Below are 18,131 nucleotides of genomic sequence, written 5' to 3'. Positions count from 1 at the left end.
GGTACAGCCTGGGTTAATGACCCTGTTTATCCACTTGAATCATCTGATAAGGGGCAGCAGGGCCAGCAGGCAGGTGACCCTGTGCCCTGCACCCGCTGCTTCATTGACTGAAGTGATATCAGGGCCACGTGGAGCTTCCAGGCCTCCCTCCCCCGCCACTTCCCCACCGGTCCTGCCAGGGTCAGTGTGAGTTTCTTTTTTTTTTTTCAATGAACATGACTTCTGGAGTCAAGGTTGTTGGGCGGTTCCCCCCTCCCTCCCCCATTTGCGGATATAAATAGCACCCACAGCACAAAGCAGGGGGCGGGAGAGCCTGGAGGAAGGAGGAACAGATCCTCAACCATGAGCTCCAGCCAGCCAGGGACCTGCCCATGCCAGGGTGCTGCAGGCCGCCCAACCATTCTGTATGCACTTCTGAGCCCCAGCGTCAGGGACTGGCCCTCTGTGCCCCCAGCCCGTGGCCACTGCCTGTGCAGGCAGCACCGGCCCGTCCGGCTGTGTACTCCCCATCGCACCTGCCGGGAGGCCTTGGATGTTCTGGCCAAGACGTTGGCTTTCCTCAGGAACCTGCCGTCCTTCTGCCAGCTGCCCCCCCAGGATCGGCGACAGCTGCTGCAGTGCTGCTGGGGCCCCCTCTTCCTGCTTGGGTTGGCCCAAGACACTGTGACCTTCGAGGTGACTGAGGTCCCAGTTCCCAGCATACTCAAGAAGATCCTGCTGGAGGAGCCCACCAGCGGTGCAGGCAATGGCCAGGTGTTGGATCGGCCCCAGCCCTCACTGGCTGCAGTGCAGTGGCTTCAGTGCTGCCTGGAGTCCTTCTGGAGTCTGGAGCTGGGCCCCAAAGAATATGCCTACCTGAAAGGGACCATCCTCTTCAACCCTGGTGAGCTCCCAGACATTCCTGGATGGGCCAAGCTGGAGTGGGGGGCAGGGCCCAGCCAGGGACAGCGCCTTCTAAGGGCTTGACATCTGTGATCACTTTGGGTCCTGATTATCACCAAGTAGTCATCTCACAAAAGAGGCTCAGAGAGGCTAATTGACTTGGTGAAAGCCACACAGCCAGGTAGGGGCAGAGCAAGAATGCGGACTCAGGTCTATTCATATCAGTATCTAGTCCTTGCCACTCTGCCTAAGAAATTGCCCTGACCCTCAGGGAAGGTGGAAGTGGGGAAGGGGAGGGTGGGCAGACACAGCTGTGCCTCAGTCACGCCTTCATGAGCGGACTGCATGGGGAAGTTCTGAAGGTGAAACTCTGTGGGTTCAGAAAGACCACATAGAGAAGAGGAATAAAGATGAAGGAGTGTAGGGGAGGAGAGGGAGGAGTCCCCATAAACTTCAGCTGGGAGAGCAACGGATAGAGGAAGTGTTCTTTGTAATCTGGAGAGCATCTAGATGAGAATTCCTCACCAAAGGCCCTCGTAGAATGCATTATCATAATTCATTATAATCATAGTGAATACTCATATTAACTTACCATATGTTAGGTCCAGTTCTAAGACTTTTACATATACTAGCTCATTTAAACCTCATAACAAGCCTAGGAGATAGGTACTATTATTTATCCCAATTTTACCAATAAGGAAACCGAGGCACAGAGATTGAGTAACTTTGTCCAAGGTCACACAGTTAATAAGTGACAGTGTGGGATTCAAACCCAGGCAGCCTGTGTCTTAACCATTGCTCTATACTGCCTCTCCATAAAGGATGGAAAAATGAAGTGATAAATAAATAAATGAAGGAGGTAATAATGGGGCCTCAAAGACCAAGCCGGTGGCCTCCGGTCTTGGGCCAGTCTTGCCCCGTGGTGTCAGAGTAGGCTACTCACCAGCTATCTGTGCCTTCTCTGCCCGCAGACGTGCCAGGCCTCCACGCCTCCTCCCACATCGGGCACCTGCAGCAGGAGGCGCGCCAGGCCCTGTGGGAGGTCCTGGAGCCCTGGTGCCCAGCAGGCCAAAGCCGCCTGGCTCGTGTCCTCCTCACGGCCTCCACTCTCAAGTCTGTTCCACCCAGCCTGCTTGGAGACCTGTTCTTTCACCCTGTCATTGGAGACGTTGACATCGCTGGCCTCCTCGAAGACATGCTTTTGCTGAGGTGACCTGCTCCAGCTCAAGCAGAGACTGGGTGGAGGCTGGCAGCACTGATTAGGCCTGGTCGTTCCCTGGGTGACCCAGTGTTCCCAGAGGCTTCCCATGAGCAGCTGGTCCCGGCCCAGCCAGGTGGGCTATGGGGCCCTCACTCAGCCCAACCCCATCTTGGCCTTCCTCAGTTTGGACACAGTGCTCCAGCTGTCTGGCCAGCCCTTGGTGGTCCCACAGCCTCTGGGCCAAGACTCCTATCCCTTCCTGGGACGGGGTTGGAAGTTTCTACTGCTCATTGGGCCAGGAGTCCTATTGACTTTGTACAGAACTGACTTAAGTTATTGGGTTTTGTAATAAAAGGTGTGATACACTTGGAGCCTGACACTGTAATTTGTACATGTGGAAGGGACCCGTTCACCTCCCGAGCCACCCTGCCCCTGTCAGTGGGAGCCCAAGAGGAAGGAACTATAAGTGGCACAGAAGCCAGACCTCAGGAAACTGGAATTTTAATTTTTCAGAGTGGGATGATGATTTCATTTCTGGGGGTGAGATTTATTTCACGTGGGTCCGAGTTCAGGGGGCAGTGTCAGTTCAGGACCCTCTCATGTCCTTGCCTTTATCTTAGGGGGTAGGGAGTGTCTCTCCCTGTCTTCAAATCCCCTGCTGACCCCTCCCTCAGCTCCTGCCCCAGCCTCCCTCTCACCTCAGTGAGAACTGCCAATTATAGCCAATAAGGAAAATGCAGCAGCCCATTTCCAAATTGAAACAGGTTACAGGAATTTCTTCAGTTTGGGATCATTTGCTTCCCCCATTCCTTCAGCGGACAGAGGAGTCTAGTCCACAGTTCTCCCAATGGCAGGGGGCAAGGGCAATTAGGGCTGGCCTGGAGGCTGCTTGGAAACCGGAGCAGACGGAGGCTTAGTTACCACACCAGCTGGTAAAGTCCGAAACACACTTCCATGACAGTTGGCTCATAGCCACTGCCTGGAGCTCCCCTGCCCCTCTGTGCCAGCCCTTCTCCTGGAATCCATCCCCATGTCCAGCAGCTAGAGGGCAACGCTTGGCATAGCCACGGCTTCCGGGGCTGCTCCATTCAGTGCATGGCTTGTGTCTATTCTGATTAGTCAATGTCTGTGCCTCACTGTTTGTTAAATAGTTTGAACATCACTCAGGTCAAAGTCACTGACCTGCAGGGTGGGCAGGAGGGAATGATAACAACACACATGCCTATAGGACCCCCTTTCAGGTCTCCTCCTTTCTCCAGCAATGAGGCCTGTCCCAGCCAGGCCCCACCCCCCTCACCACCACAGTTTGGATTCTTCTCACGGCGGGGCCAAGTTAATTATTACTCAGTGAGAGGTCATTCACTCAGGGACAGCAGTCTAGGAGTCATCATCACTCAGACCTTTCCCTAAAGCCACAAAGAAAGGCACCACAACTGAACCGGCCATGTACCCATTATGGGCACCCAGTGCCAGCAGCAAGGGCACCCCGTCCCTTACCCAATCACCCACTCACCACTCAGACACCCAGAATGAGACAGAATGGCAGAGCTCAGACCCCACAACGAAGACACTCACACAACTCAGACCTACAACCCTCTCTCACAGGCACACTAAGTTGAACAACTCAGACACGCTTACATAGACCCACAAAACAGACCCTCCATCGGCCCACACACAGCACAGAAATGCACAGTCCAGATACACTCACTCAGCGACATACGGCAAACACATCCACAGAGAGGAGACGTGCCCCCAAGCCAGACGTTCACACCTACATCCCTCCACCCATGGGGGGGACACACCAGAGCATGCTCTCCACCTTCCGTATTTCACAGTAAAAGAAAAAGTGGCCCCCAGCGTAGGGGGACCTGAGTCCGTACACTTCAGGTTCTACCCAGAAGCTGCAAGTACAGGCCAAACTGCTCTGTCCAGCATTTAGGGCCTCAATCACTCCCTTTTCCCACGGCGACCCCAATATCCACCCTCCTCTCAGAAAGGCCATGTCCTGCTCAGCGACACCCCCCCAGCCAGGACCTAATCATATCCCCAAGTAGAGATGTCCTCTAGAGCCCAGGAACAAGCCCTGCACCCCTCTACCCCTTCACCCTCCACCAGAACCCCAGACCCAGACCTCAGTCCCTGACACCTGTCCCTGCCCTGCCCCTCCCAACCCTTGGGCCCATCTCACCTTGCAGACTCATGAGTCAACGCGACGCTTTCAAGAGCAGATGACTCATCTCCCCATAGGAGTCAAATCCTGCAGATTCAGGGATTTGGGGTCATTCTATCTTTCATGTCCTTTCACCAACTGCCCCCATTAGTTTACTGTTGCTCCTCTCTGAACTTCAGACTGAGTCTTCCTGCCTCTCACCCACCCTCCCTAACCCTGAGCAGGCATTAGAAAGCGCTCCTCTCCACTCTCCACCCCAGCCTTTTCCCTCAATTTACCTAATGTTTCCATCATCCAAATAGCTTCCCTATTAGCCTACCTTGTTCTTTTGCAAATTTCTTCCCTACCCCTACACACGACTGGGGAGATACACTTCTATTTCTCGTCTGTATCTTTTGAGTCACTCCCTGTACCCTACCCAAGCCTTCTAGAGGAACATAAAGACAAATTTAGCAAAACTAAAGAGAAAATTATAATACAGTTTTTAAAAATATTTTTATTTATTTATTTGGTTGCACTGGTCTTAGTTGCGGCACGCACGATCTTCGTTGCCGCATACGGGCCCTTCGTTGCAGCATGTGGGATCTAGTTTCCTGACCAGGGATTGAAACCAGGCCCCCCCTGCATTGGGAGAGTGGAGTCTTAACCACTGGACCACCAGGGAAGTCCCTATAATACAATTTTTAAAAATAAATTTATTTTATTTATTTGGCTGTGTTGGGTCTTCGTTTCTGTGCGAGGGCTTTCTCTAGTTTCAGTGAGCGGGGGCCACTCTTCATCGCGGTGCACGGGCCTCTCACTGTTGCGGCCTCTCTTGTTGCAGAGCACAGGCTCCAGATGGGCAGGCTCAGTAGTTGTGGCTCACGGGCCCAGTTGCTCCGCAGCATGTGGGATCTTCCCAGACCAGGGCTCGAACCCGTGTCCCCTGCATTGGCAGGCAGATTCTCAACCACTGCGCCACCAGGGAAGCCCCTCCTATAATACAATTTAATAAGGGCAATAATGCTTTCTCCATGAGACTGCAGGGTTTCCAAAGGTGGTAGGTTGTCTTCACTATCAGTATCTTCACTATCAGATGGGAACTGTGTCACATCAACCAGAGAGGGTAGAGGAAGAAACAGGCTTAGACAGGGTATGCAAGGTTTGGACTGATCACCATCTGTGCTGGGATTTGAACTCAGGCCTGTGTGACTGTGGAGGCCAGGCTCTGGCCAGCACAGGCTGGAGTGAGTCATGGCCAAGCTCAGGTTGTCTGGAGCCAGCTCAGCCACTGTTTACTGACTGTCTCTCAGCCTGATCCCTGTCCTCAGGCCCAGCCAGGGCTGACGCACTAGGAAGCAGGAGAGTGGCTGTGGCTCTGGGTCAGCCTCAGGTACCACTTTATTATCATCATTATTTCTACCTTCATTAGCCATATCATTGACTGCTTATTAAGCAGTCAGGCTGTTGACGGGTGCTGTGCCCTGCACTGACACACCCTGCCCTTGGTACAGTCACGTAACCTAGAATTTATGATGCCAGCAAAAAGCCAACACCCAGGTATCTATCCATCCATTCATGCCATTTTCAACATCTTTCTTGATGTCCACTGTACCAGATCCTGTGCTAGATGCTGAGGAGCACAGAATAAATAAGATACAGTCCCTGCCTTCATTGAACATCCTGCCTATATGGCAGAGAGACACACAAGTAACTGTAACACGGAGTGATCTGAACTGTGATAGAGGGACATCCAACAGGCAGCAGGGGCTCAGAAGAGGTAGTAATTAAATCTGCCTGGAGATGGGAAAAATGCTTCAGCCAAGTGGTAGCTGCTATGAGCTAAAGAGATTGAATAGGGAGCTGCCAGGCAAGAGGGAACGATAGGTGCAAAGGCACAGAGGTGTCAGAGTTCAAGGATGTTTTGCTAACTGCCAGTGGTCTGGGGCAACTGGGTCCCAGGAGACCTAAGAGCAAGAGAGGATCCTGGAGAGTTGAACAGGGGCCATGTCACAGAACAAGGCAGCAGAGAGAGTCAGTCCCAGTGAAACTGGTGGAGGCAACAAGGCTAAGGTCTCGGGGAATCAGGGTTAACAAAGGGGACCATCCATTTCTGGCAGGTCATTCTGGATAGCTACTAAACAATAACCAGCTAACAGTTATGGAGAGCTATGCTGTAAACATGTTATATGGATTATGTTATTTAAGTCTTACAACTCTATGCTGGAAGTACTATCATTATCTCCATTTCACAGATGGAGAGACCGAGGCACCGAGTTAGGTAACTTGCTCAAGGTTACACAGTTAATAGTAGTGGAGTCAGGATTTGAACTCAGCTGGTCTGGATTTAGGGCCTATGCTCTTAAATGCTATGCTATCTTGAGTCGTTAATGGTCAGAGATGATCAAGTGGAGAATAAATAACAGCACCTAGACTCCTTCTCCCCACCTCACTGTAAGGTAGAATGAGAGTGGAAATGTAGTCTTGGGACTTCCCTGGTGGTGCAGTGGTTAAGAATCCGCCTGCCGAATAAAGACACAGACCTACTAGAGAATGGACTTGAGGATATGGGGAGGGGGAAGGGTAAGCTGTGACAAAGCGAGAGAGAGGCATGGACATATATACACTACCAAATGTAAGGTAGATAGCTAGTGGGAAGCAGCCACATAGCACAGGGAGATCAGCTCGGTGCTTTGTGACCACCTAGAGGGGTGGGATGGGGAGGGTGGGAGGGAGGGAGACACAAGAGGGAAGAGGTATGGGAACATATGTATATGTATAACTGATTCACTTTGTTATAAAGCAGAAACGAACACACCATTGTAAAGCAATTATACTCCAATAAAGATGTAAAAAAAAAAAAAAAAAGAATCCGCCTGCCAATGCAGGGGACAGGTGTTCGATCCCTGGTCCGGGAAGATCCCACATACTGCAGAGCAACTAAGCCCGTGTGCCACAACTACAGAGCCTCCGTGCTGTAACTACTGAAGCCCACGTGCCTAGAGCCCATGCTCTGCAACAAGAGAAGCCACCACAATCAAAAGCTGGTGCACCACAACACAGAGGAGCCCCCACTCACCACAACTAGAGAAAGTCCCCGTGCAGCAACCAAGACCCAACACAGCCAAAAATAATAATGCTAAATAAAATACACAACACACACACAAAATTTTTTTTAAATGTAGTCTTGGTTACCTTTGAGTTTGAGTTTTTGATGAGAAATCTGGCCTGTTTGTTCCCCCAAGGAAGTGGCCCACTTTCCCTGGAGAAAGTACCCAGCCACACTCAGCAGCACATCCCCATGTTAGTGCCAGGAATATTCATTCCATCAATGATGATTTATTGATAATCTACTACACACTGAGCATCCTGTGAGTCTCGGAAATTTCATCCCACAAATGGCAACTGTGTGTAGTCATAAGTGCGTAACTTCTTGGGTCATCTAACAGCTTTTCCAGAGCACACCATTTTAATTTCACTTCACATCCTTTTTTTTTTTTTTTTTTTTTTTTTGCGGTACACGGGCCTCTCACTGTTGTGGCCTCTCCCGTTGCGGAGCACAGGCTCCAGACGCGCAGGCTCAGCGGCCATGGCTCACGGACCCAGCCGTTCCGCGGCATGTGGGATCTTCCCGGACCAGGGCACGAACCCGTGTCCCCTGCATTGGCAGGCGGACTCTCCACCACTGCTCCACCAGGGAAACCCAGTTCACATCATTTGTTACGTAACACTTATTTTTCAATTTTCAGATTTTTAAAAAGATAGCTTTAACTAAGCCTTTTCTGTATGATATACATAAAAGTATGCAAATCAGACCTGTATAGCTTGGTGAATTATCACAACATGAATACAACCCTGTAACCATCACCCAGCTCAAGAAATAGAGCATTAGCAACGCTCCAGAAACCCTCCCCATCATTACCACTCTCTCCTGCCCAAAGGGTACCACTAACCCCTGATTTCCAACATGATAAATGAGATTGCTTGTCTCAAACTTTATATAAATGGAATTGTATAGCATGTACTTTTTTGTGTTTGTCTTCTTTTACTTGATATTATATCTGAGATCCAGATATAATCTATGCTCTGTGTAGCAGTAACCCATTCACTTTCATTGTTGTAAAGTATCCCATTACACTAAAATACTGCTGAGGAACATTTGGTTCATCAAATAATAATGCTAGCATTATTCTCGCACACCTATTTTTGGTGCACGGATGTTTGCAGAACTGGTGCTATATAACAAGAATCGGAATTACCGAGTCATAGAACACGTGCTCAACTTGAGTAGATCTTGCTAGTTTTCTAAAATAGTGTACCAATCTAAACATCCCTCGGCAGATTTTAAAATCCAGACATAACGTTGTCCCTTTTCACAATTACCCAGATGCTCGTTAGAACTGTTTTTATTTTTTATTTCTTGAATAGGTGGATATTTGTGATCACCACAATGTAATTACTTGCTTTATTGCTTTTTGAAATATTATTTTCCCTTTTAAGATTTTAAAAATATTGAGTAAAATATGGGACTTCCCTGGTAGTTCAGTGGTTAAGAATCTGCCTTCCAATGCAGGGGACGTGGGTTTGATCCCTGGGCAGGGAACTAAGATCCCACATGCCACGAGGCAACTAAGGCCACGTGCCGTTAGTACTGAGCCCATGCACTCTGGAGCCCTCGTGCCACAACTAGAGAGAAGCCCGCGCACCACAGCGAAAGATCCCGCGTGCTGCAACTAAGACCCAACACAGACAAAAATAAATTAATGTTTTAAAAAAACTTGAAAAATATTGAGTAAAATAAGATATTTATAAAATATATGTAATATATAAAGAGTAACAGTACCGAGAATTCCCCGGCATTCAGTGGTTAGGACCCAGTGCTTTCACTGCCACGGGCCCAGGTTTAAAAAAAAAAAAAAGAGTAGCAGTACAAGAACCCTCATCCTTTTTCCACAGATCATTATTGCCATCAACTTTTGACATCTTTCTAAATCTATCACCCAAAGGTAATGACTACCCTGAATTGGGGGTTAATCATTTCTTGATCCCTCCCAAAGGCAGCAAGGCCTCCAACAACCAACCAGCTTTCCCTAAGCACCTACTATGTGAAAGGCGTACAAAGATGAAAAATTAAAATAAGTAGGGAGGGACTTCCCCAGTGGCTAAGACTCCACGCTTCCACTGCAGTTTCCATCCCTGGTTGGGGAATTAAGATTCCCACATGCCACAACTAAGATTTCACATGCTGCAACTGAAGACCCTGCGTGCCGCAACTAAGACCTGGAGCAGCCAAATAAATAAATAAATATTTATAAATAAATAAAATAAAATAAGTAGGGAAAGCCCTCTCATATTTGTGGCTCCCCATTCTCATGAAAATAACAGGTAACGTCTAAGGAGGGTTTACTGTATGCTAGGCATTTACCGGACGCGCAGGCTCAGCAGCCACAGCTCACGGGCCCAGCTGCTCCGCGGCATGTGGGATCTTCCCTGACCAGGGCACGAACCCGTGTCCCCTGCATCTGCAGGCGGACTCTCAACCACTGCGCCACCAGGGAAGCCCTACTGAAGACTTTTATACGCGTGATGACATTAAATTCTCACCACAGTCCTCTAAGGGTAGGGACTATTATTCCTATCCAACAGATGAGGAAATTTAGGTTCAGAGAAGTTAAGTAACTTGCCCCAAGTCACACTGCTAGCTAAGGATCAAATTTCTAAGCCTTTTTTTTTTTTTTTTTCTTGGCAGCGCCACGTGGCTTGCGGGATCGCAGATTGAACCGGCCTGGCAGTGAAAGCCCAGAATCCTAACCACTAGGCCACCAGGGAACGCCCTTTATGATCTTAAAGCATACTTATATGTGTATCCTTAAAAAATGTTGATTTGTATTTTTTGAACTTTATACAAGTGGAATATTCTGTTTTCTGACTTATTTTCACTCAGTATCATATACCTGAAATTATTGGTACTGAATGCCAGTTTTTGCTCTTACAAACACTGCAGCTATGAATATTCATACATACTGTCAAATAACAAACAAATCTGGACTTAGGAAGGAGGGACTTTATTTGAAGTGATTATTGCAAGGAAGGAAAGGAACTACTGAAATAGGGAGAAGGAAGCTATTGCAAAGAGAGAAGCTCTAACCATAGACCTACACGTGTCTCAAGGGTTAGGCAAAGAGGTTTTCTTTCACAGGGAGGAGTAAATAAGGCTAGAAAGAACTGGGTGAGAGGAAGTGGGATGACCAGGAATGGCTTATGGCACAATAGATAAGAGAATGTTTTACCCTGAACCCAGCCTATTCTCAGGAGGGGCTGTTAACGAGGGGTTGTGTACAGCTCAAGCTGGGGGAGGGGGACACAGTGCAAAGTTCATGGACCTGGAGGAAGGAGAGAAGCTTAACCAAAGTTTAGTTAACAAGCATTTTGTTTTCGTTGTTCTGTGGGGAAAAGCAATTCATCTAAGCGTTTATGAGGCAAAGAATTGAAATTTGGAGTCTGTGTCTAGCCTTGCCATAGGTAAACAAGGGGGCACCCATGAGTTTTATCTAAGTAATATAAGGAAGGGTGTCTCTTTGCAGTAAGTTGTGTTCCAGAACACAAAAGGGTGGGAGGGGTTTCTTAACTTTTCCAGGATCACAGGGCTTGAGCGAGGTTCAACATTGTCAGTACATCTCCTGATAAACATACTTAAGAATTTCTTTAAAATATATAAGTGGAATGGCTGGGTCAAAAGGTATGTGTAGTTTCACTTTTACAGGGTAATGTCAAATTGTTTTCCAAAGTGGTGGTACCAGTTTACACTTCCAACAGCGTAGGGGAGCTCCAGTTGCTCTACATCGTCAGGGTTTAAAAGAGGATTTGAGGATTTAAAATTTTTTGCCAACCTGGTGGCTATGAAGTGGGTCTCATTACATTTCCTTGATGATTGAGATTGAGCATCTTTCATTGTTAATTGCATGTGTTTCTCTTCTGTGAAGGGTCTTCGGCCCACTTTTCAATTGGATTATCTTACTGATTTTGTGAGAGTTCACCAATATGTTTTGGTAGCATAAATGGATTTACGACTGAAAAGGCCCTAAACTGATAAAGAATTGCGATTAGGTTTGGGAGATAAATCTTAAACACTGCCTCTCCCTCAGGCTTCTGATCTGATCCTCACTAGCGTCTTATGAAACAGAGCCGTAACCCCACTTCTCAGGTCAGTTTTACCCATCACCACCGGCTTCTGTCTGTGGGAAAGGGACCTAGCGACTTCCGTGCTTTCCCAGCTCTTGGTTCCACGTCCTCAATCCCGGCGAACTAATCACCGGTTACGCAGTATTTATTGCAGCATCTCAACGCCCCTGGCAATATTCTCGCAAGTGTTGGTTCCAGCCGATCATGTGACACCCAAGATGGCGGCGTCCAGTGCGGCGGAGGAGGCGGCAGTTTACTTAATAGTGAGCGGTATCCCGTCGGAGTTGCGCTCAGCCCAGCTACGGAGCTACTTTAGCCAGTTCCGGGAACAGTGCGGCTGTGGCTTCCTCTGTTTCCACTACCGGCATCGGCCTGAGCGGGCCCATCCCCAGGCTGCTCCCGACTCTACCCTAACTCCTATCCGCCAGGGTCTCGCCCAGACTTCACTCAACGATGCCCGCACTGTCTCCACTCAGGACTCTGCTCCCGCCCAGACCCGCACCTGCTGCTGCGTCATCTCGGTACGGGGGCCAACTCAAGCCCAGAGGTTTCTCCGTATGTACTCGGGCCGCCGGTGGCTGGATTCTCAGGGGACTTGGTTACCTGGTCGTTGTTTCATCCGCAGACTTCGGCTACCTACTGAGGCATCAGGTACGCGTAGGAGAGATAATAGACTGGGACTACTAGAGGCACTGGAACGGAGGCACCGTCCCTGAGGATTGTTGAGGATAAGTCAGGTCTCTCGTTAGGGCTCTTTAGGAGTTTATATCATTTCTGGACAAAGTTTCAGGCTCAACTCTCACGTTAGAAAAACTCGGGGGAAAGAAAAAAGAGGCCTATTAAGATGATCGTTCCAATTTATTAAGTCTATTCATTAAGTCTATACCCTTTTGCACTGACATAGAAGGGGAAGAAGGAAATCAGATATTGTCTTTGTTGCTCCCCACCCAGTCCTCTGTTGGCAAGATGCAAATGAAGAGACAAACTCTTTTCTCTGGACAGCTCCCATTTTCATGGGAAATCACTTTGATAGGGAAACGGGAAGCACAGTGCAGGGCCCTCTAATTTATTCATTCAACAAATCTAGCCTGTATTGCTAGACGTAGTGTGACTCTAGCTGGTGTGCAGAGAACAGTTGGACACAGTCTGTGCTCAGAATCCAGAGAGGAAGACAGATTTGTAAAAAGGTAAGTGTCACAGAGATGCCATTCTAATTGTTAACGTTTACTGAGCACTTCCTGTGCACTTACTGGGCACAGTTCGAAGTCTTTTCGTTTTCTTATTGACTCTTCACAACAATCCTGTAAGGTAGGAGCTATTGTTACCCATTTTATAAGTGAGGAAACTGAAGAATACGGAAGTTATGTTATATTACAAGGTAACAGAGTCACAATACTAACTGGGCATTTTGCTCCAGAGCCTGTGCTCTTTAACACCAACTGCTGTGAGATGACAGGGAAGGGAGAAACCCATTTCCTAGAAGGATTAGGAAATGTGGTTTTGCATCTGGATCTTGAAAGATAAACAGGAGTTGGTGGGAAAGAATGGTGTTCAAAGTAAATGGCATTTGCAAAGACACAGATATGTGAAAGCCCATGAAACTCTCAGGGCATGTTAAATTGTTTGATGTGATTGGAACACATGGTATGACAGTGTGCAGGGGGTGAGGGTTGGTGGCAGTTGAAAATCAAAAGGTCATCAGGAACCAGATCTGGAAGAAACTTGTGAGCTTAGCCTAGGTGATGAGAAATGGCATGTGATTACTAGGTGGTTCTGGTCAGGGAACAGAGGAAGGGACTCTGGAAAAGTTTGAAAGGGAGAAACAGCATTAGGCTAAAGGATTTAAACCTTGAACAGTTTCTGACTCAAGTGTTGCTGGAGACTTCTAGGTTTCAAGAGCTGTTCTTCTCCCTGCTTCCCAAGGTTGGGACTCCTTTCCCTTCAAGACCCGGAAGGAACTGCAGAGTCGGAAGGCTGAGAGTGAAGCCTTCACGCTGGCCGACCTGAGGCGACTGCCAGAGCTGAACCCACCGGTGCTGATGCCCAGCGGGAATGTGGGGACTCCCCTGCGGGTCTTTTTGGAGTTGATCCGGGCCTGCCGTCTACCCCCTCGGATCATCACCCAGCTGCATCTCCAGTTCCCCAAGACAGGTTCCTCCCGGCGCTACGGCAATGTGCCCTTCAAGTATGACGACTCGGAGACTGTGGAGCAGGCAGAGCTTGTGTACACAGCCGAGGGTGAGGAGATACCCCAGGGAACCTGCTTGGCAGACGTACCAGCCAACCCCTGTGAAGAGCCAGAGGAAGAAGAGGAAGAGGAAGAAGAGTCACACTCAGATGACGTGAGTACAGGGAGCCACCTTGTCCTTGCTGGCAGCTTAGAGAGGCCAAGGCGTTAACAGTGCCACTCTTCAATTGTGTATTACCAGAGTTCTAAACCTGGGGTCCTCAGGAGGCTTCCAAAGACTTTGAACTCCCTGACATTGAATGTAAAACTGCATTTGCACGTGGAGGTATATGTTTCTTTCGGAGAGGGGCCAGAGCTTTTATCAAAAGATTCTCAAAGGGGTCTTCTTTTCATTCCTTCAGAAGAAATGTAAGGAGGGTCCCTTTCATTGATGAAATCCACTGACCAAGAGATAAGATCACCTAAGGAAGCAGAGGCACAGCTGGGATGTGAACCCAGTCCCCTTCGCTGCTTGTCTAACTTCTGTGTGCTTTCATTATGTGGTTGAGAAGTCGCCTCTATTTTCTGACCTTGAGTCTGTGGATTGAACACTAGCCTCCACTCTAACTTTATCAATGAAATAGACATTTCTTCTACCTCTTTCTCCAAACTTGTTTGTTCATCCATACAATCGGGAGAGGTGTGATTTGTTGGGAAACTTTTTTTTTAAATGCATACTCTGGGTAAGAAGTAATTGACCTGTGTCTTCAAAATTCCCAGCTCAGAGTTGCTAACACATCTGGACCACATCCTTAGTGTGTGGTACTGTCCTGCCTTTTCTCCAGCCCCTGCTCTGTAGCAGTGATTCCTGAGACCTCCTGGAGTTTAACTGGGGCAGGAGTCCCCAAGATTTCAAGCCAGGAGTCATTCTGTCATTCCACAAGTCCAGTCAAGCAGTTGTAAACACAGGGGCTAGCACAGGATTCCAAAGACATTTTAAGACTCATTTCCTTCCCACAAAGAGCCTTCAAGCTCCCTGAAGAGAGAGAACCAGCATCTGGAAAGGGGATGTGGTATGGTATGGGTTTGAAAGCTGGCTCTGCCCCTCTCTTAGGCAAATCACTTTACTCCTCTAAATCGAGGTTTCATCACCTGTAGAATGGGAATAATGGTACTAACCTCACAGCGTTGTTGGGAAGATTAAAGGAGCTAAGGTATGTGAAGGGCCTGACACAGTAGACGATAGGTTTAGTTCCTGTCCCTTCTTTCTTTGTGACATAATGTAGAAAGGCATAAACAGGGTGTATTGATTAGCAGTGAGAAATTCAGAGACCAGTGAGAGTGGTGGGGGACCTCATGTGAGCTACAGAACTTGAGGAATGAGGAGGATTTAACCAAGTGAAGAGGAGGTGGTGGTGGAAGAGGAGGGCAGATATTCGGGCAGGGAGAACAACATGGCCAAAAGCACAGGGATAAGAGTGAGTCAGGCTTGTGGCGGAAGGGGCCAAGTATGTTGAGAAACAGGGCATGGAGAGATGTTTTGGTCCGGCTTAGGGGCCAGAAAGTGCTGCTTCTCAGAGAAATTTGGAGGAAAGGAGCCGAGGTCCCATCTATGGGACCTCCTGTGCACTGAGCTGCCCTCCTCGTGGGCCTGAGGTCAGGAAGCTGGACAGGCAGGTCACCTCTCCCCACCTTCTCCCAGGACGACGAGCGGGGTGAGGAGTGGGAGCGGCACGAAGCGCTGCATGAGGACGTGACCGGGCAGGAGCGGACCACTGAGCAGCTCTTTGAGGAGGAGATCGAGCTCAAGTGGGAGAAGGGCGGCTCAGGCCTGGTGTTCTACACTGACGCCCAATTCTGGCAGGAAGAGGAAGGAGGTAACACTGGCACCCGGGCAAGGGCAGGGGTGATCCCTGCTGCGTTCGCTCAGGGCGCTGTGCTCCACACGGTGGGTTCCCTGGCAGTGAGCCCAACTAAAGAGGCTTACACTGGTCATATATGAGAGACCAGCCATCCTTTCTAGGGGTGAGGGATCAGTGGAGTAGAGAGAAAATGCCCTCCTACAAATTCTGAATGACCCCCCTTCAGAGGAGAGATTTGAAGATAAAATCAAAAGCCCCAAGTTCTAGAAAGTCTAATTTAATTTAACTCTTGACAGAACTGAGAGTCACTCTGCTTGATGCTTTTCTATCTGCAGACTTTGATGAACAGACAGCCGATGACTGGGATGTGGATATGAGTGTGTACTACGATGCAGGTACTGGGCCAGAGGTTGCAGTACTGGGAGGTGGAATGGTGCCCTGGCCTTGCAGTGACACTTTACCAGACCTAATTAGCAGAGGCTGAGACAGGGCACCAGTTCCCTTGGGGTAGCCCGCTAAGAGGTTCCTCTCTTAAAACATCGCTAGTTGAGTGCATTAAGTGCTGGTTGTGGGCAGAGCCTTTTTCCTTTCTTTGTGCAGGAAGGACATGTGGTGACAGCCCTCAGGGAGCTCTGGTTCTGATGGGCAGACCCTAGTAGAGTGGGAGGGTCAGGAGTTCGGGCTCTGGTTAAGAATTTAGATTCTGGAGTCAGAAATGACCTAGGGTGGTTGGGGGGTGGGAAGGGAAGAACTGGGTCCTAATTCTCTCTCTCATTTTTTGGCTTTATGACTTTTCTGTACTTCAGTTTCCTCATCTGTAAGATGAGACAGCTGTGGTTCTTATTCTTGGTGAGCTCCCAGTCTAATGGGAGAAATAATAATACAGTAATAACACACCATAAAAATGAATATTTAAATCTTGTGAGGGGGGCCTAGAAACCTGATTTTCCCCCCTTCTGCTGAGAGAGACCCTTCCACAAATTGGGCTCTACTTCCTCAGATGGTGGAGACAAGGATGCCCGAGACTCTGTCCAAATTCGTCTGGAACAGAGACTCCGTGATGGCCAGGAGGCCGGCTCCGTGATTGGACACCAGGTGGGCACCTTCGAGCGCCACACCAAGGTGAGCACTGTGCCAGCCCGCTGACCCCTCTCTTTGTTCCTTCTTTACCCTCATTCCTTTCCCCGCCCCCACAGGAGCCCCATCTCGAGTCTCCTCCCTTCCCTCTGCAGGGCATTGGGCGGAAGGTGATGGAGCGGCAGGGCTGGGCCGAGGGCCAGGGCCTGGGCAGCGGGTGCTCAGGGGTGCCCGAGGCCCTGGATAGTGACGGCCAGCACCCCAGATGCAAGCGTGGATTGGGGTGAGTATGGGTGAGGGACTTCCCTGGGAGCCCAAGTGAGCCTTTCAGCTGTACCCTCTTCCCTCTGGTTTTGGATTGGGTGCTAGAGACGCCTAGGGAATGAACTTCAAAACAGAATTAGAAGGAAAAAGTATGTCTGGCGCTAACGTTTTCAAGACCGAGTCCTCAGGCTTGACACAATCATTAATCTCCTGGGGGAGTCATTCCCCCAAGTCTGAGGAGTTTGGACTTGATGATTGCTATTAGAAAGTGACTGTAAGTCACAGAGTGGTGACAGTTGTTCTAAATTTCGTGTACCATTTAAAATGAAAGCAGTATGTGAGGCCTGTGGTTGCTGGCACTGTCAATGGATGGATAAGGAGGCTGGAGAGCAAAGATCCAGATTTAAATGCTCAGTCTTTGGGACAAACCACATATGAAGTAGCTTCTACCCTGTTCTTTCTCAAACCCTTTACTGCTGTGAGATAGCAGCCCTCTCACTGAGAGCTCTTTTTGATCCAGGTACCATGGAGAGAAGCTCCAGCCATTTGTGCAACCAAAGAGGCCCCGTGGAACTGGCTTAGGGCTCATCTCCACCATCTACGATGAGCCCCTACCCCAGGACCAGGGGGAGTCGCTGCTCCGCCGCCAGCCACCCACCAGCATGAAGTTTCGCACAGATATGGCTTTTGTGAGGGGTTCCAGCTGTGCCTCGGACAGCCCCTCAGAGCGTGAGTGGCAAGTTCAAGGGCTTCCTTAATCAGGATCACTCATAATTGCACAGCAGCAGCCCTCTGCCTGGCCCTATCTCCCACGGAAGCAGAAAGAACTCTGGGAGCAGCAGTCTGCGCGGCTTGTTCAGAACTTGCCTTCTGCCTGTCTACCTCAGGGGCATTTTTATAAAAAGCCCCCTATCCTCCCCTTTGATGATAGGGCTTAATGACTTGTCCTCGGTGGTCTCCTAACCCTAGTCCCTGTTTGGGCTTGCTCCTGTTGCCTCCCCCAGCACCTTGAAAACTGGATTGACTGAGGTTATCGTCACAACCTTCCTGGGGGCAAGGGGAGGGTGGGAGTGGGTTCAGCCTGAAGCCCAGAAAGAGGGGAAAAGGGACATGGAAGAGGAGAGGATTTGTGGTTGGAAGAGACGGTCTTGGGGCGGGCCCTCCATCGCCTCTACCCTTAACTGGCTGGGACCGGGCAGCGGAGAGTCCGCTGCAGGTGTCCCGGGTCTGCGACCTGACGAGAGAATAAAAAAGTTTACTACCGAATTTCTCTTTCTCTTCTAATTCGGCCGGGAGGAAGGTGGAGAAATCCCCAGAAAGGTAACCGCCCCCTCCCCCAGGCCCCCA

At 49.3% G+C, this 18,131-nt stretch overlaps 2 protein-coding genes across 2 annotated transcripts; both read left to right on the top strand.

Annotated features, from left to right (window-relative positions):
- The first annotated feature begins 342 nt into the window (after positions 1-342).
- Positions 343-2,095, top strand: NR0B2 (nuclear receptor subfamily 0 group B member 2). The gene is made up of 2 exons (XM_065897427.1): positions 343-883; positions 1,854-2,095. Exons 1-2 carry the CDS (start codon positions 343-345, stop codon positions 2,093-2,095), a joined length of 783 nt encoding a protein of 260 aa, XP_065753499.1.
- Positions 2,096-11,616: 9,521 nt separating this feature from the next.
- Positions 11,617-18,050, top strand: GPATCH3 (G-patch domain containing 3). Its single transcript, XM_065886800.1, has 7 exons — positions 11,617-12,065; positions 13,338-13,756; positions 15,284-15,458; positions 15,779-15,838; positions 16,444-16,565; positions 16,676-16,803; positions 17,305-18,050. Exons 1-7 carry the CDS (start codon positions 11,633-11,635, stop codon positions 17,540-17,542), a joined length of 1,575 nt encoding a protein of 524 aa, XP_065742872.1. The 5' UTR covers positions 11,617-11,632; the 3' UTR covers positions 17,543-18,050.
- Positions 18,051-18,131: the final 81 nt, after the last annotated feature.

This window comes from Phocoena phocoena, chromosome 1, assembly GCF_963924675.1.
Source record: "Phocoena phocoena chromosome 1, mPhoPho1.1, whole genome shotgun sequence".
NCBI classification, from domain to species: Eukaryota; Metazoa; Chordata; class Mammalia; order Artiodactyla; family Phocoenidae; genus Phocoena; species Phocoena phocoena.
This window is presented reverse-complemented; position numbering and strand designations above follow the sequence as displayed.